At 36.6% G+C, this 23,498-nt stretch overlaps 1 protein-coding gene across 7 annotated transcripts in view; it reads left to right on the top strand.

Annotated features, from left to right (window-relative positions):
* LOC148303073 (irregular chiasm C-roughest protein-like) overlaps positions 1–23,498 on the top strand; it is a 142,589-nt gene that overhangs the window by 114,879 nt on the left and 4,212 nt on the right. For all 7 annotated transcript variants that reach the window (XM_088270499.1, XM_088270501.1, XM_088270500.1 and 4 more), the window contains 14 exons: positions 3,003–3,090; positions 4,511–4,599; positions 6,038–6,140; positions 8,892–9,025; positions 11,216–11,339; positions 12,108–12,253; positions 12,688–12,838; positions 13,513–13,727; positions 15,100–15,246; positions 15,659–15,780; positions 16,700–16,842; positions 18,209–18,352; positions 20,699–20,794; positions 22,794–22,913. In XM_088270499.1, coding sequence (XP_088126625.1) covers positions 3,003–3,090; positions 4,511–4,599; positions 6,038–6,140; positions 8,892–9,025; positions 11,216–11,339; positions 12,108–12,253; positions 12,688–12,838; positions 13,513–13,727; positions 15,100–15,246; positions 15,659–15,780; positions 16,700–16,842; positions 18,209–18,352; positions 20,699–20,794; positions 22,794–22,913 — 1,822 coding nt within the window. The remainder of the gene's footprint in view (positions 1–3,002; positions 3,091–4,510; positions 4,600–6,037; positions 6,141–8,891; positions 9,026–11,215; positions 11,340–12,107; positions 12,254–12,687; positions 12,839–13,512; positions 13,728–15,099; positions 15,247–15,658; positions 15,781–16,699; positions 16,843–18,208; positions 18,353–20,698; positions 20,795–22,793; positions 22,914–23,498) is intronic.

Genomic DNA, 23,498 nt, shown 5'->3' on the forward strand with positions numbered 1-23,498 from the left:
ACAGGGCAGAAAGTGTTGTTTTTGCATTTTGAAGAAAAGGTATTGTTTAATAATTTTTTTAAATAAAATAAATATTTTTCTAATGGAGAAAAAACCAGCAGGTTTTACCTTAAAAAATCTGTTGCACAGTAAAAAGTTCAATAAGTGGCTTGATATTTATTTTTGATACATTGTATTAATTTTTAAACTTTAAAAACGTTCTCCTCAAAAATGACGTTTTTTTTATTTATGACGCTCTCGAAAGGAGTGAGCGAAATGTCAAACGTCAAATGTCGAATTTATCAAGAGATAAAAATACACAATACAGAACTAAATTTAATGATATAACATAATATACACGACAGCAAAAACAGTCCAAAATCGAAAAATCGAATCGAATCCAAAAGTAACGACTTATTTTAAAGGTTCGGTTCTTATTCGGTTTTTTAATTCGATCTCCCGCGTCTACCTCGAACCCCAACCCTTGACATATAATGTAGTGATTTAATACTGCGCGCAGGTACACACATAATAAAAACCCTTATCCGCACCCGAATGGTGCATAGGGCACTGTGTCATATAAACGCAGTGTTAACTTGATCGTTTTTACACATGAAGGAAAGGTGATCAGCCCTCCGCTTCAGGTACCAGTCCAGGGTAATATTGGATAAATGTGACAGTGAAAAAATCACTTATATTTATTTTACCCCCCTTGGGAATCGAACCCGGGACCTCCAGAACGGTAGCCGAGCGTGCTGACCATTACACTACGGAGGCGGACAGGTACACACAACAATGCAAAATTTTGTGAGGCTGGAAATTTATTACGCGTGGATTTTTGCGTATGACAGTTTCAGCTGTAAATAAAATTTGCGTTTTAAAATCAACGCGCGTAATAAAAGCGTGAGCGAAAATATAATTTGAAAAATTACACGAGATAAAAGAATTATTTTTACGCATTTTGACATAGATGAAGAAAAATATGGGGGTCTGGGTATTTACAGGGCTTGCAACCCGTCATAGGCAAGTTTAAATTATCACTTTTTGTACGTGTGACATTCACCAATTCTACCCATGAATGACAACCACACTACTCTATGTTGCGATTTAAAAAAATAAAATAAAAACTCCTAATTGAAGGTAATCCAGGTTTGTGAACAAGTATTTGGACACACTCAAAATGTTGTCAATAATTTTAAGCTAAATTGTTCAAATTATAAGCTAAATTGTTCAAATTTTAAGCTAAATTGTTCAAATTATAAGCTAAATTGTTCAAATTATAAGCTAAATTGTTCAAATTATAAGCTGAATTGTTCAAATTATAAGCTAAATTGTTCAAATTATAAGCTAAATTGTTCAAATTATAAGCTAAATTGTTCAAATTGTAAGCTAAATTGAAAATCATGTTTTCAAACGTTTCTCGAGTGTGTGAATATAATCCAGGATTCGGACTCATACAAATCAAAGATTTTCTGCTCAAATAAAGGTTTTCTCATCCCACCATAGATGGCTGTTGTGAACTCGCCCATACTGTGTTACGAGTTTAATCAATATATGTAGAAGTTTAAAAAATTTTTAAGAGTGTGGTTGTCAATCATGGGTAGAATTGGTAAATGTTACACGTGTGTTAAGTGATCACTTAACTAAGCCTATGACGGTCGTAAGCCCTGTAAATGCCCAGACTTCCATATTCTCCTTCGTCTGTGTTGAGATGTCAAAAAATATATTTGTATACAGTAGTCGTACAGGGTAAAGTGACCAACTAACAAAACGTAAAATATTCAGGAGAGCCATTTAAGTCACTTTTGCTTGGCAACAAAATAAACATCAATGCAGTTAGTCATTTTTACCAAGTCAATATATTAATTATACTTCCAAGTTTAAAATCCTTTGGGATGTTTTTCAGGGTAATATTAAGCTAGTAAGATATCAAATAGTCAATGATAGTTTTTGTAAAAAATGCACTCGGTCATTTTCTCCTGTATGACTGCGATATGTTTAAATTCTCTTAAAAAGCATGTATTAGTTTAAATTGTCGTCAAAATCGCTAAAAATTGATAGATAAAACTATATTTTAATAAATATATTAAGATTTTATACGGTTAATTTATGAACATGTTTGAAAATGATGCGGAATGCATCGAAACACGTGTCACAGTAGATTTTAAGAAATAGTGGTATTTACTAAGTAAAACATTAATTAAAAATTAAGATTTTAATTGGGGAATTTTAGCAATGAGGAATTACTACCCAAGCGTCCCTATACCTGGCCGATATATCGCGATACGTCACAGTTATCGCCGATATATCGTCGCGTGTGTTTTTAATTTTCTGCAAATTGGCCATCGGGAATCGCCGCTGGTCAATTTCGCAACGCACGGCGCGTGTGGGTCATAAAAAATAATTGGCCTGAGCTGTACGCATGTCCGTTCCTGGGAAACACACATATGTATATGTTTATATATAGCCACAAGAATTGGGAGAATTCGTGTATATTATGTATATGTCGTAGTCATACAGGAGAATGTAACCAAGTGCATTTTTTTTACAAAAACGTGATTATTGACTATTTGACATTTTACTAGCTTAATATTGCCCTGGAAAAATTACAAGGGATTTTAAACTTTGAAGTATAATATATTGACTTGTTAAAAGTGACTTAAAAGGCCTTCCTGAACATTTTATGTTTTGTTAGTTGGTTACTTTCTCCTGTACGACAACGATATGTATGTCCGCCTCCGTAGTGTAATGGTCAGCACGCTCGCCTACCGTTCTGGAGGTCCCGGATTCGACTCCAAAAGGGGGGTGTTTTTTTTTACTCCAATATCCATTCAATATTACCCAGGACTAGTACTCAAAGCGGAGGGCTGATCATCCTTCCTTCGTGGGTTAACGATCAAGATAACACTACGTTTATATGATGCAGTGCCCTATGCACCATTGGCGTGCGGATAAGGGTTAAAAAAATATAAATATATATATATATATATATAATATATAATAAAATGAATCTTTTATTTCAGGTGAAGTACGCTCCGGTTGTGTCCGTTAAGATTCTCTCCGGAGCCGCTTCTAACGGGAGAATCCCGGAAGGCGCTGAAGTCAGACTCGGTATGTACATTACATTATACGATATTAAAATCAATCTCTTCTCCGTCTTATTTTTCATTGCTGAGGGTTGTGACCCTTGTGGAAGCAATGACTCTTCTCCAGTGATCCCTTGACTGCGCTGCAGGTAGCGCTCCAACCACCGAGGTGCCTGCTGCTGCCTTAACTTGATCGGTCCATCGGATCTTCCTCTCCCTCTCTTTCTCTCTAGGCCACCGATCACAACCAGTCGTTCCAGGCTATCCTCGCAACGTGTCCAAAGAACTGATGAATCCGTCGTATATATAGACCATACATTGGCCAGAGTTGTTTTAAGTATGTTCATAGATATAAGAACACATTAGTAAATTCACTACCTGAGTAAAATCAAGAATTAAAATCATACACCTAAGTAACTTCACTGCTAACTTAGAATCAATGAAATATATAAACTCATGCCTCTAGCGAGATAGCGAGTGTTTTTGCCTACAATTTTCACTCATGAATTACTATGCTAATTATGTAATGTTGAAGCCTGAGTAGGGACATGATAAACGGTATTGCATAAGCCATATCGCTCACTCCTTTCAAGAACGTCATAAATCAAGAAACTTGATTTTTCAGGAGAACGTTTTTAAAGTTTAAAATACAATGCAATGTATTAAAAATAAGTTACTAGCCACTAATTGAACTTTCTACCGTGCAACAGATCTTTTTAGATAAAACCTGAAGGTTTTTTTTTTCCATTTGAAAAATATTAAGTACATTTAAAAAAATAATTAAACAATACCATTTCATCAAAATGCAAAAATAACACTTTCTGCCCTGTAGCGGGTAAATATTAAGTTAAAAATATGCCTGTTTTGCTGGGATATAGTACATTTTCTGGGCGTTCCAAAAACATGCACAGCTGAAAATTTACGATTTTCGATTTATGACGTTCTTGAAAGGAGTGAGCGTCATAATTACATGAAATTATAGTAACTTTAAACATAAAGAGTAAATCCACTCACGAGTAGGCATAGGCTATGAAACTTATAATGTTGAAGCCTGAGTAGGGACATGATAAACGGTATTGCATAAGCCATATGCTAGATTTCAGAGTCACTTGGACGTTAGGTAATTCAAAAATATACAGAGTTGTTTTGATTAATTATTTAATATTTGTCCGCCTCTGTAGTGTAATGGTCAGCACGCTCAGCTACCGTTCTGGAGGTCCCAGGTTCGATTCCCAGGGGAGGTCAAATAAATTTAAGTGATTTTTTTCACTGTAATATTTATTTAATATGACCCTGCACTGGTACCTGAAGCGGAGGGCTGATCACCTTTCCTTCGTGTGTTAATGATCAAGATAACACTGCGTTTATATGATGCAGTGCCCTATGCACCATTGGGGTGCGGATAAGGGTTTTATTATTATATTATTATTATTTAATATTTGCAGGTTGCAAGGCTGAGGCCAATCCAAACGACCTGAACTACCGCTGGTTCCTGAACGATGAACTCGTAGTAGGAGACTATACTACGGAAATGGTAAGTCATCATCGATTAGAGTCATATCAAAAAAATCTCATTGGCACCAATGTACCTTCTATTATTTTCTGACATTTCAACATACACAAAGAAGAATATGGAAGTCTGGGCATTTACGAAGCTTAAAATCGTCATAGGCTGGTTTTAATAATCACTTTACACACATTCAATTCAATTTATTTATTTATTTATAATTAACATCTTCTTCTCCGTCTTAATCCTCATTGCTGAGGGTTGTGACCCTTGCAGAAGCAATGACTCTTCTCCAGTTATCCCTTGACTGCGCTGCACGTAGCGCTCCAACCACTGAGGTGCCTGCTGCTGCCTTAATTTGATCGGTCCATCGTGTGGGGATCTTCCTCTCCCTCTCTTTCCCTCCAGGCTACCGATCACAACTAGTCGTTCCAGGCTATCCTCGTTGCCACGCGCAACGTGTCCAAAGAACTGGATAATCCGTTCAAAGAACTGGAGAATATAATTAACATACACATTAACATTCACTGTAATATTTATTTAATATTACCCTAGACTGGTACCTGAAGCGGAGGGCTGATCACCTTTCCTTCATGTGTAAAACGATCAAGATAACACTGCGTTTATATGACGCAGTGCCCTATGCACCATTGGGGTGTGGATAAGGGTTTTATTATTATTATTATTAACATACACATTACAAACTTCAAATTTAAAGTGTATACATTAACGAAAATAGGCAATAATACTATTGCTAAAGGTGTAGAAGAATCCCGCTTCGTAAAACTCCTTCAGACACATGGAACAGATCAATATCCAATGAGATATTGTTCAATATAGCGGTAGCACACATGTAACATTCACCAATTCTACCCATGATTCACAACCACACTACTCAAATTCTTGGAACTTCTAAACAGATTTTTCAATTTTGAAATATAGGGCTTGAATCACTAGAACTTCGCTAGAGACATCTATTGGTGCGATGAAAAGAAGCTTTGTATTGAGCAGAAACTCTTTCTTTCAAAGATTATAATCACATACATGAGAAACGCTACAAAATATCCTTTTCATTTTCTTATTTTAGCTTATTGACCAGTTAATTTATTTACAACATTTTGAGTGTGTCCAAATACTTGTTCACAAATCTGGATTATCTCCAATTATAGTAGTTATTTTTGATATTATTTTTTGACATCTCAACATAGATGAAGAAGAATATGAAAGTTTGGGCATTCACGGGGCTTACGACCATCAAAGGCTTGGTTAGGTGATAACTTTACACACGTGTAACATTCACCAATTCTACCCATGATTGACAACCACACTACTCAAATTCTTGGAAGTTCTATATATATATATGATTCAATATCGAAACATAGTGCTTGAATCGCTAGAATTTTCACTAGAGACATCTATTGGTGAGTTGAATAATAATACTCTAACACGTCACTGACTGTTCCAGGTGTTGTACAATGTGTCCAGGAAGCTCCACGACTCCATAGTGAAGTGTGAGGTGCACAACGCTGTCGGGAAGAGTGAAGAATCGGAGACCTTAGATGTGACTTGTGAGTATTTCTTTGACTCAATACACAGCTAAAAGTATCACTCTTAAAATACGCGTTTCAAAACTTCAAACATTATTTTATTATATTTTTTTTGCCTATAAAAAAATATTGAATTTGAGTATCTAAACACGATTGTATTTTGATCAATCTAATTATGATCATCTTGGTCAATGTGATCAACTTGATCAAATGGAACATAATCAACGTGATCAATCATCATACAATGATTAAAGAAAACACTTGTTTTTTACCACTTGAGTTTTATTATAGACTACATGTTTCAGAAGTTAAACTTCCATCATTCAGGTCTGTATAATAACTAAAATATAAAATATAAAATTGTTCTATAAATAAGGAGAGGGGAAAGTAAGGGGAAGGGGTTAGTCAAGGGGCGGAGTTTGAAAACAAAGGAAAAAATAAACAAACAATAAATAAAATATCAATCATCATTACATTATCATGACAATCATCATGACATCATCATGACAGCCATGTGAATCTTGATCAACATTATAATCATCATGGCGTCATCATGACAATTATGTGAATCTTGATTAACATGATAATCATCATGGCGTCATCATGACAATTATGTGAATCTCGATTAACATGATAATCATCATGGCGTCATCATGATAATTATGTGAATCTTGATTAACATGATAATCATCATGGCGTCATCATGACAATTATGTGAATCTCGATTAACATGATAATCATCATGGCGTCATCATGACAATTATGTGAATCTTGATCAACATGATAATCATCATGGCGTCATCATGATAATTATATGAATCTTGATTAACATGATAATCATCATGGCGTCATCATGACAATTATGTGAATCTCGATTAACATGATAATCATCATGGCGTCATCATGACAATTATGTGAATCTTGATCAACATGATAATCATCATGGCGTCATCATGATAATTATATGAATCTTGATTAACATGATAATCATCATGGCGTCATCATGACAATTATGTGAATCTCGATTAACATGATAATCATCATGGCGTCATCATGACAATTATGTGAATCTTGATCAACATGATAATCATCATGGCGTCATCATGACAATTATGTGAATCTTGATCAACATGATAATCATCATGGCGTCATCATGATAATTTTGTGAATCTTGATCAACATGATAATCATCATGGCGTCATCATGACAATTATGTGAGTCTTGATTAACATGATAATCATTATAACATTATCATGAAAATCATGAAATTATTTATCATCGTGACAATATCATTATGGTGCCTTGGTCGGCCCTACAAACCATTGACGGCCGTGCAACAATATGACGTCACCACATCGTTAAAAGAAGGGAAAACGCAAGGTAGATTCTCTTACGTCTCAAGCCACTGGAGCGACCTGATCTACCTTCAGTTGGTCATTCAATTCAATTCAATTCAATTCAATTTATTCAATAATTAATATATACATTGCAAACTAACATTTAAGGCGTATACATTAAAATACAAATTAAAAAGTAAGCAAGAAGACTCTTGGTGTAGAAGAATCCCGCTTCGGAAAACTCCTTCGGACACACGGAACAGATCAATATCCAATGTGATATTGTTCAACATAGCGGTAGCTCTTCCTACAGGCATAACCATCGGCAGGTTGGTCCTGTGTATGTCATTTACCGTACCATCCAAACAAATTGAAAAAGTAAGCAAGAAGACTCTTGTTAAATGTGTGGAAGAATCCCGCTCCGGAAAACTCCTTCGGACACATGGAACAGATCAATATCCAATGTGATATTGTTCAACGTAGCGGTAGCTCTTCCTACAGGCATAACCATCGGCAGGTTGGTCCTGTGTATGTCATTTACCGTACCATCTCGTCGTGACAAAAACTTGCAACATTTTAATAATATTTTAGTGAATATAAGTTTAGCGTAAAACCTGTTAATCTTAAGTTATTTGTAACCAAAATTCTTTTGTGAAAATAAACGCGGATATTTCAAGATATTTCAAGTTTGTCCGCCTCCGTAGTGTAATGGTCAGCACGCTCGGCTACCATTCTGGAGGACCCGGGTTCGATTCCCAGGGGGGGTAAAATAAATATAAGTGATTTTTTCACTGTAATATTTATTCAATATTACCCTGGACTGGTACCTGAAGCGGAGGGCTGATCACCTTTCCTTCATGTGTAAACGATCAAGATAACACTGCGTTTATATGACGCAGTGCCCTATGCACCATGGGGGTGCGGATAAGGGTTTTATTATTATTATTATTATTGATTATTTATTGTTTTCATTTTTCATTTAGTATAAATTGCATATTATTTAGTATAAATGTCCGCCTCCGTAGTGTAATGGTCAGCACGCTCGCCTACCGTTCTGGAAGTCCCGGGTTCGATTCCCAAGGGGGGTAAAATAAATATAAGTGATTTTTTCACTGTAATATTTATCCAATATTACCATGGACTGGTACCTGACTTTACAAAAGAATTTTGTTTAAAAATAACATGGACTGGTACCTGCACCATTGGGGTGCGTGTAAGGGTTTTATTATTATATATTATATAAATTGCAACCTCTGAGGAGATAGTGGACGTGGGTGCCCGTGATCAGTGCCGTTGGGCCAACCACGTACCCACATCATGATCTGTAAGCAGTCCTATGCATCGAAATAATCCTAACTACCAGGACTGCAGAAGTATGAAGTCAATCAATTCTTTACTAACGTCAAATTAACGCTCTTCATTTTATCTCTTGCAGATGGTCCGAGGTTCCGGTCGCCCCCTACAGACGTGGCAGCAGATTTGGGTGGAACGGTCACCCTGTCCTGTGATTTGGATGGCAATCCGCCTCCTGCCATAACTTGGCTTCACAAAGATCAAGACAGATGGAGTGTAAGTATTCATATACAAAAATCGATAAATATAATAAATCAGGAATTTATTCCTTACAGTGCTCATTGTGTCCCAGCCTATATATAGGAAAAATATCTAGTAATTTTAACATCCGATGTAAAGAATATACACAATGCCTTAATAATAATAATTATTCCGAATTTGCCAATCACTCAATATAAAATAATCACTCATTTAACACATTGTAGTCGGGCGCTTCGAACAATAGACTGTAGCCTATAAATAATATTTTCGATTGAAATTTTCAAAGAAATCATATATGACATTTGATCATCAAAATTAAATTATAATCATAATTTTTAATTAAGTATTCCGTATTCCACAATTTTAGAAGCATTGTAAACTATAAAAAATTGTCTTCCCCTGCGAGGTATCATTCCCTATACAATACTAATACATATATTCAAATAATAACACATACCAAACAGTAAACAAAACAGTGCGAGCGGTATGAAAAATAGTCCAATACGTGAAATGACTCAAACTAAACTTGAGATTGAGATCGCATAAAAACTCTAGTTTCTGGGGATGCCTTTACAAGCAACACACTAGCCATTCTGGACAAGACATCTCAAATAACGTCAACAGACTATCGCCTAGCACCCAGGTAGCAGATTACCCTTCAACGCGTTTTATTTCACGCTGATAACAAACCCGTATATTGCCGTTTCCCGCCGATAACCGACCGTCGACAAAAACGGCATTTGCCGTGTCCCGCAGTTAACCGACAGTCCGCGAAAAACGGCAAATGCCGTGTCCCGCCGACAACGTGTTAATAAAAATAAAGGTCTAAATATATTACACACATGCAATAGAGGACTTAAATTAGATTACTTAGAAACATTAGACACTAAAAAGGCAATTAATAATAATTTACAACTAATAAATACACAAGTCAATGATTTAGCTAAAAGTCCGTTATTAAATATGTTCCCAATCACTCATCATCCCTGGTCCCTTTTGACTGTGACTGCCAATCAACACAAAACAAATAAAGCCACTCGAGATCTAACCAAGCTTCTTTCCCTAACCGTCAAAATATGTTGAATATTGTTTAGTAGATAGTGTTTTAGTATTAATCAGTCTTGATAAAGAAGCGATTAGCTTCGAAACCGGTAGACATTATAATTAGGTTATAATTAAATATTTATAGTGATTTAAAAACAAATTTACACTTTAATTATATTCATATTCATAGTCCACCTCCGTAGTGTAATGGTCAGCATGCTCGGCTACCGTTCTGGAGGTCTCGAGTTCGATACCCATGGGGGGTTAAATAAATATAAGCGATTTTTTAACTCTAATATTTATTCGATATTACCCTAGACTGATACCTGAAGCGGAGGGCTAATCACCTTTCCTTCTTATGTTAACAATCAAGATAACACTGTGTTTATATGATGCAGTGCCCTATGTACCATTGGGGTGCGGATAAGGGTTTGAGATATTGAATATGTCTCATTCTGGTGGAAGCTCTTCATTAGTCACTTCTTCTATCCATACAACTCTTTCCATCCTTCTCAAATGGTTCTCTTTCCCTTTCTGTCACTGTGGTTTCTTGATCTCCACTTACCTTCCTTGACTCTTTGATGTTTTTATGAATGATGCTTTTACATATCGCTCACTCCTTTCAAGAACGTCATAAATAAAAAAGCGTAAATTTTCAGTTCTGCACGTTTTCGGAATGCCCAGAAAATGTACTATATCCCAGCAAAAGAGGCATATTTTAACTTAATATTTACCCGCTACAGGGCAGAAAGTGTTGTTTTTGCATTTCGAAGAAAAGGTAATGTTTTATTATTTTTTTAAATATACTAAATATTTTTCAAATGGAGAAAAAACTTTCAGGTTTTACCTAAAAAGATCTGTTGCACAGTAAAAAGTTCAATAAGTGGCTTGATATTTATTTTTAATACATTGTATTATATTTTTAAACATTAAAAACATTCTCCTGAAAAATCAAGTTTTTTTTATTTATGACGTTCTTGAAAGGAGTGAGCGATATGTCTCATTTTAGGTGGAAGCTCTTCATTTGTCACTTCTTTTCATCTAACTCTTTCCATTCTCCAATCATTCCTTTTCTTTCACCGTTCATTTCTTGACTTCCATTCCCCTTCTATGACTCTGCCATGTTTTCAACGATGATATTTTTACGTTTATCTCATTTAGGTGGTCGGAACTACACCTAACCTCACCTTGACAGTGGACAGCGCGACTTCAGGCCGTTATAATTGCAAGGCTTCCGTCCACGGATTTCCCGAAATAGAGGCTGATGCAGTCGTCTATCTGAAAGGTTAGTTCAAACTCCATTATCAAATTACTGGACTCCATAAAATAGGCAATACCATTATCTAGTTATATCATCACAATGCTACTTAACTCCAGCCTTCTTCTTATGTCCAGTATTTATTTTTTATTTATCTTTTCCCTTATCCAAACATTTCATCACACACATATTTACAATTTACAGTAATGTGTCTTCAGACTTTTATCTTCTGTCATGTAAAAAAGAACAATAAATGTTCATATGTAATTAAAATGTAACTTTGTCTTAAAATCACTCTAAATATTTTATTATAACTTAATTATAACGTCTACCGGTTTCAAAGCTTACCGCTTCTTTACCAAGACTGATTAATACTTGATAAAGAAGCGGTTAGCTTCGAAACCGGTAGACCGGTATTAAGTTATAATAAAATATTTGTAGTGATTTTAAAACAAAGTTACATTTTAATTATAAAATGAAAAATCACAAAGCAATATTATAATAAATGTTCAATTTGATATTAAATATTTATCGTCCCTCTTTATATGAAAGAAGATGAAGTCTGAGCAAGCCCTAAGCTGTAAGACTTATATCTACTTTCATATGAATACGAACAATAGATGTTTCATATCAAGTTCAGACACCTTTAAGATTAAATATGATAAAGAAATAAAGATATTTGAGAGAAAGCATCGATCGTTTAGTGCTGGTGATATTTAAAGCTCCTCTCAGTGTTGCCAGATGTGGAATGGGTAGGCACCACAGTTATTCATTTGATATTTTGTTTGATTTCAGGTCCACCAAAGATAATATCGCCAAGAAATCAGCTCGGAATGAAGGGTGACAACGCCAAGATTGAATGCAGAGTCGTATCTGTGCCGAGACCCGTGCATCTTATGTGGTCTCACGGTGGACGAGAAATCAACCCTCACACTGATCCGGTACTGAGTGTTTCTTCTTCTTCTTCTCTATGGTCATGTCAGGTCCCCCCTAGTCTACTATCACTTGAGAGTTATTGTCCTTGTCTCGGGCAGCTCTAAACAGTCCTGATCTCTGTCCAATCTCATATATTCCGGAGCCAGGAGATCTGCCTTCTGCCCACACCTCGTGGACCCTCCACTAGGTGCAATAGCTCGTACTTGTCTCCTCTCAGCACATGCCCCAGATAGGACACCTCCGGGACCTTGATATCAGTCAGCAACTGTCTCCTTGCTCTTGCTCTTTGGACCACATTTGCATTGCTGATCATATGTAGCCACATTTTGAATGCCTCTTATCAGGAGGTTTGCTTTCTGCACACACCTCGTCAGTCTTTTATTTTGGACTTTTTTTAGCGTTTTTTAATATTAATTAATGTTTTTTTCTCTCTCTCCAGGATATTTCCATACACGAAGATCCGCTTGGTGATGGGGTCAAGTCTACACTGGTCATCAGGGACTCCCAGTCTGCCCACTACACTACCTACAACTGCTCTGTGACTAATGAATACGGATCAGACGTTGTTGAACTACAATTAGTGGTCCAATGTAAGAAATTTATATGCTACCAACTAACTAACTAACTAGCCCACACGGAGCTTCACCGCAAGGGTAGGCAGAGAGAATAGAATGCCACAACACTCTGTCTTTGCAAACAATCTTCAACATTCATGCATTTCCTCTGCCCATTTTTTGTGACTACGGTGTCCGCACTGCTTTCGATCCCATGTCTTCTAACCTTTTTTCTTGTTTTCTTGTTTTCTTGTAACATTGTTCTTCTAACCCTTATCCGCACCCAATGGTGCATAGGGCACTGCATCGCATGTACGCAGTGTTATCTTGATCGTTACTTACATGAAGGCAAGGTGATCACTCCTCTGCTTCAGGAACCAGTCCAAATATTACAGTGAAAAAATCTCTTATATTTATTTTACCCCCCTTGGGAATCGAACCCGGGACCTCCAGAACGGTAGCCGAGCGTGCTGACCATTACACTACGGAGGCGGACAATGCCTCAACAAAGATAATAATAATAATCAATAAATATTAGAGTGTAAAAATTACCAATATTTATTTTCACCCTCCTGGGAATCGAACCCGGTACCTCCAGTACGATAGTTGAACGTGCTGACCATTGCACTTCGGAGGCGGAGGCAGACTCCATTTTTACTGCCAGTTTAACTTTCGCCGGTTAGTTTCAAGATAAATCTTTTCTTTTGCAGCCTCCGATCCGTTCTTGCAACCAGTTCTGATTGGAGCTTTCACTGTGTTCGTCATCATAATCATGATGACCCTCTACCTGATTCTCCGCCGCATCAGCCGCCGGAAGGACCTGGCCGGGAAGCCGGACGTGATGGTGGACGCGGAGAACAAGGAACGCACCTCGTACATCAGCGACTTCAAGCAGGACCTCAAGCTGAAGGAATGCCGGAATCCCGTATGTTCATTATCTACAACATTTTAAATATTATTTTTTGACATTCTCAACATAGATAATAATAATAATGATAGTAATTTTGATAATTTGTATAGCGCCATTTTCGTTAAATACTACCTCAAGGGTGCTTATAAAGACATGGATAGTATTAATAATAATAGGATGATGATGATAATGATATACAAAAAATAAATGGAATAAAACGTTGTCAATCGGTCTCGGGCCGTCGAGTCTGGAGCGGGGAAAGATGAGCCGACAAATTAAAACGCCTTCCTCTTGATCCCATGGGCTGGAGAATGGCCAAGGTGTTGGGCAGGACGCCTTCCTGAGCGATGGTCGTCACGCTGGAGGGCAGCTTGTTGAGATCCTTGTCATTATGGATGGCCAACTTCCAACTTCCAGACTAGCACAGTTCAAACGGAACTTCACTTTTATCCTCTTGAACAAGAATACGGGAGTCTAGATGAACAAGAATATGGGAGTCTGGGCAATTACAGGGTTTTTTTCATCTCACCATATATAACTCACTCCTTTCAAGAACGTCATAAATCAAAAAAACTTGATTTTTCAGGAGAACGTTTTTAAAGTTTAAAAATATAATACATTGTATTAAAAATAATTATCAAGCCACTTATTGAACTTTTTACTGTGCAACGGATCTTTTTAGGTAAAACCTGAAGTTTTTTCTTAATTTAAAAAATATTTTGTATATTTTAAAGAATAATTCAACAATACCTTTTCATCAAAATGCAAAAACTACACTTTCTGGCCTGTAGCGGGTAAATATTAAGTTAAAAATATACCGCTTTTTCTGGAATACAGTACATTTTCTGGGCATTCCGAAAACATGCACAACTGAAAATGGATAATTTTTGATTTGTAACGTTCTTGAAAGAAGTGGGCGATATGTCACTAATAAATTCAAGCACTATATTTCTAATTTAAACATTACAAATGTAAGTTCCAAGAATTTGTGTAGTGTGGTTGTCAATCATGAGTAGAATTGGCGAATGTTACACGTATGGAAAGTGATCACTTTTTTGGAACCTCAGTTTTTTATACTTTAATTAATTATCCAAACATTGCTACTTTACAATTTAAAATTAAATACGCTTTACTCTCCAATAAAGAGACTTAGAAAAAGAAAAATAAGAACAATTATCGGCTGACATGTGAAGCCATGGAATCGGAGAGAACATGGCATAATTTGCATTGTGTACGAATACAGCAAATATTGTTACCTAGTACCTCTTTGACGCACGCTAAGCTTTATTAGACGATGAGGGCTGTCCAAAAAATATGATGGATACGTAGTTTGCAAAGGACCTCCCGTGACTGAAGGCCGATGATGATGTTTGTGTCTGTCTTCCAGGAGTATTCGAGTGAGGAGTTCCGGACGGGGCTGCCGCTGGCGGGGCCCGTGACCCTTCCCGGAGACCACGACGCCGTGATGAGGCAGCTGGCCAGCTACTCAAATGACTATTCCGACCATACCTTCTCGCCCAACTTGGACTCCAAGGTTTGCCATTTTTAACATTATAAACCAAAGTTTGGTGAAAGTTGGATGTTTTTAAAAATTGTTTATTGAGTAATTTTAAGTGAAATTTCAAACAATAAATTTATATTTTTTTTTGTTTGGTCTTGTTTGCACTAAACAACACTTTTTTCTATTTTAAAACATTTTTTCGTGATCACCTTTTTTTTAATGTAGCTAAATAATTTTTAATCACAATTTTCTAAACACATGACTATAAATATTTTGAAAAATCAACATACATTAAATTTTTAATTACTAACGAATTTTGATGAATCACGTTCTGTACTGTTTCTACGCACCTTCTTTACATATATAAATTATCTCTCTTTTACAAATAGTTTAGTTGTTTGATGACTTTGTGGACAGTGGAGCTTTATGTTTAATTTTGTTTCAGGACGGTCACAATAACAACGCATATTCCGGATGCATCGGCTACGGCCGGGATTACAATCTGCACTCCTCGTTCCCGCTTCATGTCAAGTCTCCGTCCATCAATGGAATGGATTCAGCTAATAGGTACTAACCTAACATAACCTTACCAAACCTAACATTATCTAACCTTCTTCTTTACAATATTTCGAGTGTGTCCAAATACTTGTTCTCAAATCTCGATTATCTCCACTTCAGAGTTAGATTTTTCTTTTTTTTTTAGTATCTCAACATAGATAAAGAAGAATATGGAAATCTGGGCATTTATACGGCTTACAACCGTTATAGTCTTGTCAAAATGTTAAATTAATTAATCAAATTATGTGCTACAATAAATAATTAAATATCATGTTTTACCTAACCTAACCTTACCTAACCTTTTTTTACGGCGAGGGAAAAAATCTTCAAAAATACCTCACAGAGTCATAGAGCCAACAGCGCCATAATCCTTGCGGTAGAGTGGGATTTTTACCCACTAAAATGATTCCCTTCCTCCCCTTAGCTGCCTTCCAGGAATCCGCTTTCACGCATTATTTCAAGAAGTCAGCTATGGTCCTAGCCTCATCTAGGGTCTCTGCACCGGTAATCTTCCCGGGATCTTTCCTGTTTCCTTTGTCTTCATGACGCAAGATGCGTACTTCGCCCAGGCTGACCATGTGTTTGCGTTGTCCCGCATGGAGGGTACTATTGTTCTTGACGACAGTTGCGCGTTTCTGAGTTTGACTTTTAAGGTGGTCTGCGCTTCATTCTATGGCTGTTGAAAGTCTGAGGGAGTCCAAAGTCCTAGGCGGTCGAAAGTTGCGTAGGCAGCGTCATCGTTGTTGCCTCCGCAGTGATAGCGGGTTGCTTCCCTACCTATGCTGTGGAGGTAAACCTTACCTAACCTAACCTAAACCAACCTCATCATATCTCATCCTAACCTAACCTTCCAATGTTTTTATTATAAGTACGGAGCTAATCTGACTTGATGTATAATTTGACTTGATGTATTTACCTGGTGTTCCAGAGCGCTCCGTTTGAACTATCGCCCGCCCAGTGGGGGGGGAGATTCCTTGCAGCGACGTACTCCCGCGGACTCGGACATGTACGCCTCCGGATCTCTCCAGAGAAGGACAAAAGCCGATGCCAACAGCATAGGAATCCCTTCAGGTACACATCTTCTTTATCTTCTCTGTCAGCCGTCTCTCTATGGACACCATAGAGAATCAACGAAGAGATATAGCATTGTATAGCTATCAAACATATCGCTCACTCCTTTCAAGAAAGTCATAAATCAAAAAGCGTCAATTTTCAGTTGTGCACGTTTTCGAAATGCCCAGAAAATGTACTATATCCCAGCAAAAGAGGCATATTTTTAACTCAATATTTACCCGCTACAGGGCAGAAAGTGTTGTTTTTGCATTTTGAAGAAAAGGTATTGTTTAATTATTTTTTTCAAATATACTAAATATTTTTCAAATGGAGAAAAAACCTTCAGGTTTTACCTAAAAAGATCTGTTGCGCAGTAAAAAGTTCAACGAGTGGCTTGATATTTATTTATAATACATTGTATTATATTTTTAAACTTTGAAAACGTTCTCCTGAAAAATCAAATTTTTTGGTTTATAATGTTCCTGAAAGGAGTGAGCTATATATAAAATAAAACCCATTCAGGGATCCAAAATAAATGACAAGAAGGTACTTTATGAAAAGATATATATGCAGTGTTTAGTCATATTTTCTTATTTTGTTTTTACCTTATGATTTTTATATATTCTCATTTGTTTATTTTAAATATGCTTCTTACCTTACGTTTTTCTCATTTATTTATTTTAAATATGCTTCATGTGCCTATTTATTATACCTGTTTATTGTTTTTAAATTTTGCCATGTATTAGTATTAGTTTTGGTTATTTAAAAAAAATCTTTTTCGTTACTTTATTATTTGTGTTCCAGTCTTGTTAACCTTAATCCCATGTACCAAAATGAGAAGTAGAAATTACTCATCGGGAATATTATATGTATATATGACTTACGTATGTAATATGTTTTGAAATAAATAAATAAACGTAGATTGAGTTTGAAGTTCCTATCATTTTTATCGATTGTTGCGCGGTATGATGGATAATCCTGAAATTATCCGGAACATTGGTCTGTATGTTCCCGATAGTTACCTAAGACAGCGTCGGCATAGATTGTTTCACATTCTTATACACAGGACCAACCTGCTGATGGTTATGCCTGTAGGAAGAGCCACCGCTATGTTGAACAATATCACATTGGATATTGATCTGTTCCATGTGTCCGAAGGAGTTTTCCGAAGCGGGATTCTTCTGCACCTTTAAGTCTTCTTGCTTACTTGTAATATATACGCCTTGAATATTGTTTGTTATGTATATATTAATTTTTGTTGTTGAATAAATTGAAAATTGAAAATCACTGAGAAGGTCAAGCAGTTTCTTGGCATTACTGTCCTGACTTGAGCTCTTGGGAACGTCTGTCAATATGATTGAAATGGAATTTTGTTTATCCACAGTGACATACGACACGGTGGGATTACTGCAACATCCGAATGGCGTCTTAAAACAAAATGGCAGCGGGATGCTGTCGCCAAACGGTGTGGATATCCGATACGCTGCTACGTATGGAAATCCTTATCTCATAACGGCTGGAGGTCTCAGTAAGTATATTATAACCTTCAATTTGAAAATATATCACTCACCTTTGGCGATTCTAAAATTTGGCAACCGTGCCTTTGCTGTTTATTTATTTGTACTGTTTATATATATATATATATATATATATATATATATATATATATATATATATATATATATATATATATATATATATATATATATATATATATATATATATATATATATATATATATATATATATATATATATATTATTTATATATATATATAACATAAAATATTACTAAAACAACAAGTAATTAGCACTGGTAAATACATTTCTCCTTCACACACTATCAGCGAGCAGCGAGAGAGTGTGAAACACAATGTTTAAATTTATCCATCATAACATGGAGAAGAAATGCTGAGAAAGTACACACTTCAAGGTGGATAACAATATATTAAATAAATCTTTACTTTCAAAAGCATTGGCTAACATGTGAATCGGAGAGAACATGGCATAGTTAGCATTATGCACAAATACTGCGAATATGGATTTTTGCCTAATACCCCTTGGATGCACGCTAAGCTTTATTTGATTTAGGAGATCAGGGCTGTTGAGAATTTTATATAACAGGACCAAATCAGTAATTACCCTTCTATCACTAAGATTTATTATTTTAGCCGCTTCATTATGCAATTATAATCTAACTCAACAATGGCACCAATGGCATGTAATGCTCTTCCACTAGTAGTAAGAAGTAGTGAATGTGAGACGATGTGTGGCACGGTGGTGGAAGATTATCAGGTAAAGATTGCCTGCCAATTGACTTTGGTTTATTCTAAATATGTATTATATAATTTACTAGGTAGCTCTAAAGGTGGAGACTGACCGGAGCCTTTCGTCGTAGCATCGCTCGTGGTAAGCATCAGCGAGCATCCGAAACTATGGATGGAGAGCTCGGCTCAGTGTACTGACTGCCTGAATGCTCGCATTGTAACGTGTTCTGCTCCGGTCAGTCTCCACCTTAAGTGTGACTGCTTTCTAGGAGAGACTAATCTAGAATACCGCTTGCCCAGACTATGCGGGTTATACACGATTGAGGGATGTTGTTGTCACCAACATACCCACATTCCTTACATTTATAAAAAAATTCAATATATTTGTTTGCTAAATCATTTCCACTATCTTATTCTCCCCAATTCAATCGCAGTAAAGCGCCCTTGAGGTAGTATTTTACGAAAATGACGCTCTATAAATATCCAAATTTATTGTTTTTATTATCAACCTGTGGTATTTTCAGCCTTTAATGGTTTGGTGAACCTCAGACCTCTTGAGCATGGCGGTCTGTGACGTGTTTTTGATCCACCGCAATCGCAAAAAATCCATAAAATGGATTTTGTAGAATATTATTTTATTTTTATGGCATCCCAAATAAACTAAATGAAATATTTATTCATATGGCAACAACTTTTCTTTATACAAATTAATTATGTTACAGCAATGACATACCTGTGATGTATGATAGATGTTCGAATGGTGATATAAGGAATGAATCCAAGGCTGAGATGAGCATTATCCATCAAATAAAGAAAGGCGTCTTGAGATGGTTTGGACATGTGGAACGAATGAGTGAAGAAAGAATAGTAAAACAAATTTGTGAGGCGAATGTAGTTGTAATAGAAGCAGAGGAAATCTTGGCATGATCAGGTTTATTAAACACTTGGGCGTAGTCAAGTCAGGAATGGGAATAAGCAGCTGGTATGTATGACGAAATGCGTGAATGCAGAAGAGGCGAAGATTGTCTGCAAAGACAAAGTTGTGTGGGATTCTATCATCTCGGCCTACCCCTGCACTTATGTGTGATAATTACACCGGCCATCAGTGATTTTGTAACTGAAATTTTGATGACTGATTTGGACTAAGTTAACCGTTCTTATTCAAAGTCTATATGGTGACAAGCTTGTATCACGTCAAGTTTTGATGTTACAGCCATATTATTGTTTGTATGGAGCCCATACGTTGAAACCGTAATAGTGGTTGGTATCTAGACATGCTTTAGTCTAAGGTCTAAGGGATTAAAAAAAAGTATTGATAATCATGGAGTAACAGTGGAAATATATTAACTTATTAATATTGAATACGATAGCATTATATGTTTATATATATTTATACATAAATAATAAGATAAACCTCAGTCAATATCAGAATTAAAAATATCCATAACTAAAAAATCTGACTTGCCACATTTTTTTCGCTTTTGTTTTTTAATTCAGCTACGTAAAAGATCAGGTATTTTCATGCCAGTTACAAAATAAAAGTTGTAAATTGTTGGCCAGTGTTATTAATTACTGAGTTTATTCTAATGGAAAAATGTTTTATTGAAGGTACTGTGAACACAGCCAACCCGGCTGCTACGCCAGCTCCTCCGCCATACAACTCCATAAGGAACTCCTTGATCAACATGACCCCGTCGGGCTCAAGTGAGTAGATACTTTAAATGTCCATATCCTAGAATACATTTAAAACTGTGAGCTGAAGACAGTCTCCACGGTCTAGAAATGTCAGGCAGAATTTTCGTGATGCTAAAGATGCTATTCAAGATATGGCTTACTCCTTTCAAGAACGTCATAAATCAAAAATCGTCAATTTTCAGTTGTGCATGTTTTCGGAAAGCCCGGAAAATGTACTGTATCCCAGCAAAAGAGGCATATTTTTTACTTAATATTTACCCGCTACAGGACAGAAAGTGTTGTTTTTGCATTTTGAAGAAAAGGTATTGTTGAATTATTTTTTTTAAATATCCTAAATATTATTCAAATGGAGAAAAACCTTCAGGTTTAACCTAAAAAGATCCGTTGCAAAGTAAAAAGTTCAAAAAGTGGCTTGATATTTATTTTTAATACATTGTATTTTATTTTTGAACTTTAAAAACGGTCTCCTGAAAAATCTAGTTTTTTTATTTATGACGTTCTTGAAAGGAGTGTGCGATATGTAACCAGTCATCCTGTGCGTTCGGAACTCTTCTTGGTGTAGGCCTTGTGGCCTGTTTTAAAAAGGAATTAACCTTCTGCAATGTCGATTCCCAGCTGTCAATCCATCTCTTTGGTGATCTATCTCGCTATTAATCGTGCAAAGCAATGTGGGGGAGTCTGGATGGTTCCATTCTCCTCACACGCGCATACCATTGTCTCCTTCGTTGCCTTCCCCACCTAACGACATCTTTCATCTTGCACATCTCCTACATTCTTGCCAGATATGCTCCTTAGAGTCTTCTTTTTCAATCTTGGTCACTATATTTTTTTCATATTTGTATGTAATAAATATTGTACGATGGAGACCTTGAGAGAACAGAAGAGGGTTGGAATACCCCAAAAGAGATGGTCCGACGACATAGTCGCTGTGGGGGGTAGAACTGGCTGCAAGCAGCAACCCACCGGAGTAAATGGAAAGAGGGGGAAGAGGCCTTTATCCAGCAGTGGAGGACAGAGGGCTCATGAAGAAGAAGAAGATGTAATATTGTTAACTTGATAATGAATCATATGAAGACCAGTCCTGCGCTTTGGGTTCCTTATTTTCATAATATTTTAGGTGTGTCCCAAATACATTATTCACAAATCTAGGTTTGTTTACTTGGGAATTTTTTATAAGTGACATATGGAGGTCCAGATTTATTTACAGGGCTTATGACATGTCATAGGCTGGTTTAGAGCACTGTTAGAAATACTGCAGACAAAACAAACATTTCCATGATGCTTGCCAACTTTCAACACGGAACAAACGCAAAGAAAAATGACTTTAAACCGCTAATAAAGGGTCCGCCATCTAAAGTTTTTTTTTTCAACTAGTGCTTATTTCGTGAATGGTAACACTTAGCTCATGTCTGATTTGACAGATAATTAGTTTTATCCTTCCGCTGAGCGAATATGGTTATGTGTATACGCTTGAACAACGCTGGGAAATATTGCGACATTACTTTGAAAATCATGGTAATGTTGCAGAATGTGTGCGAAAATTGCGTACGGTTTTTGGAAGAAGAGAAGCACCGTCAGCTCCGTATGTTCGTTATCTTGTGAAAAAAGTGAAAGAAACTGGCATCCTCATCGATAAACCAAAGCGTGAAAAGCCAAAAACAGTGCGTACACCCGAGAATATCGATGTTGTGGCAGAAAGTGTGCGTGAAGCGCCATCAACATCAATTCACCGTCGTTCTCAACAATTTGAACGGATTTTTGTTCACAAAAATTGAAGAGGAGGATATTGGCAACATTTGGTTTCAACAGGACGGCGCTACGTGCCACACAGCCGAAGCTACACTCGATGTTTTGCGCCCTTTTTTCCAAAAAAAAAAAGTTATTTGGCGGACCCTATACATGGCATTAATTTCTATGCACAATTTTTCATTCTTTTATTGTTTGTGTAGCTTGATATCTGCTCTTTTCTTCACACTAACAAATGTGTTTTGTATTCTTATTTTTACAGACCCTCATTTATCAGGGAGCATAGCCCAGCCTCAAGCCACTCCCCAGTCACCCGCCTCTAAATACATCCACTCTGCGGTTCCACAGAACCCGCCACAGATGGTGCAACTCACCAAGAAAGGTGACCTAATCTTGTCATGTCTTAGCAACGTAGAACTAACCTAACGTTACCTCGTACCACTGTTATGCCTCAGCACGCAGCAGCTTCAGTTCACTAGAGTGGTATGCAGAGAGAATAGAATGCCACACTACTGTCTTTGCAAACATTCTTAGACTCTTCCACATTTGCTCATATCCTCATTACAGATTTCACTACAGAACTGTTTACGCCTGAGTATTTATCAGTCTTCCTCTGCTTTTGTTTTTAACTGCATTCCCCTCATATTTCTTTTATTTCTAAAGGAAGGAATGCAAAGCTGAGATAAGCATTATCGCTAAAATTAAGAAAGGTGCGTTGAGATGGTTTGGACATGTAGAATGAATGAGTGAGGAAAGAATGGTAAAACAAATTTATGAGGCGAATGTAATTGGGAAAAGGAGCAGAGGAAGACCGAGAAAAACATGGCAGGATCAGGTATGCCAAATACTTGAAAGTGGTCAGGTTAGGAGTCGTAATAATCGGCGGGTATGTATGAGGAGATGCATGAACGTGGAAGAGGCGAAGAATGTTTGCAAAGACAGAGCGGTGTGGCGTTCTATTCTCTCT

Source organism: Brachycentrus maculatus, unplaced genomic scaffold (assembly GCF_059751285.1).
Source record: "Brachycentrus maculatus isolate JH-2025_06_01 unplaced genomic scaffold, ASM5975128v1 h1tg000387l, whole genome shotgun sequence".
NCBI classification, from domain to species: domain Eukaryota; kingdom Metazoa; phylum Arthropoda; class Insecta; order Trichoptera; family Brachycentridae; genus Brachycentrus; species Brachycentrus maculatus.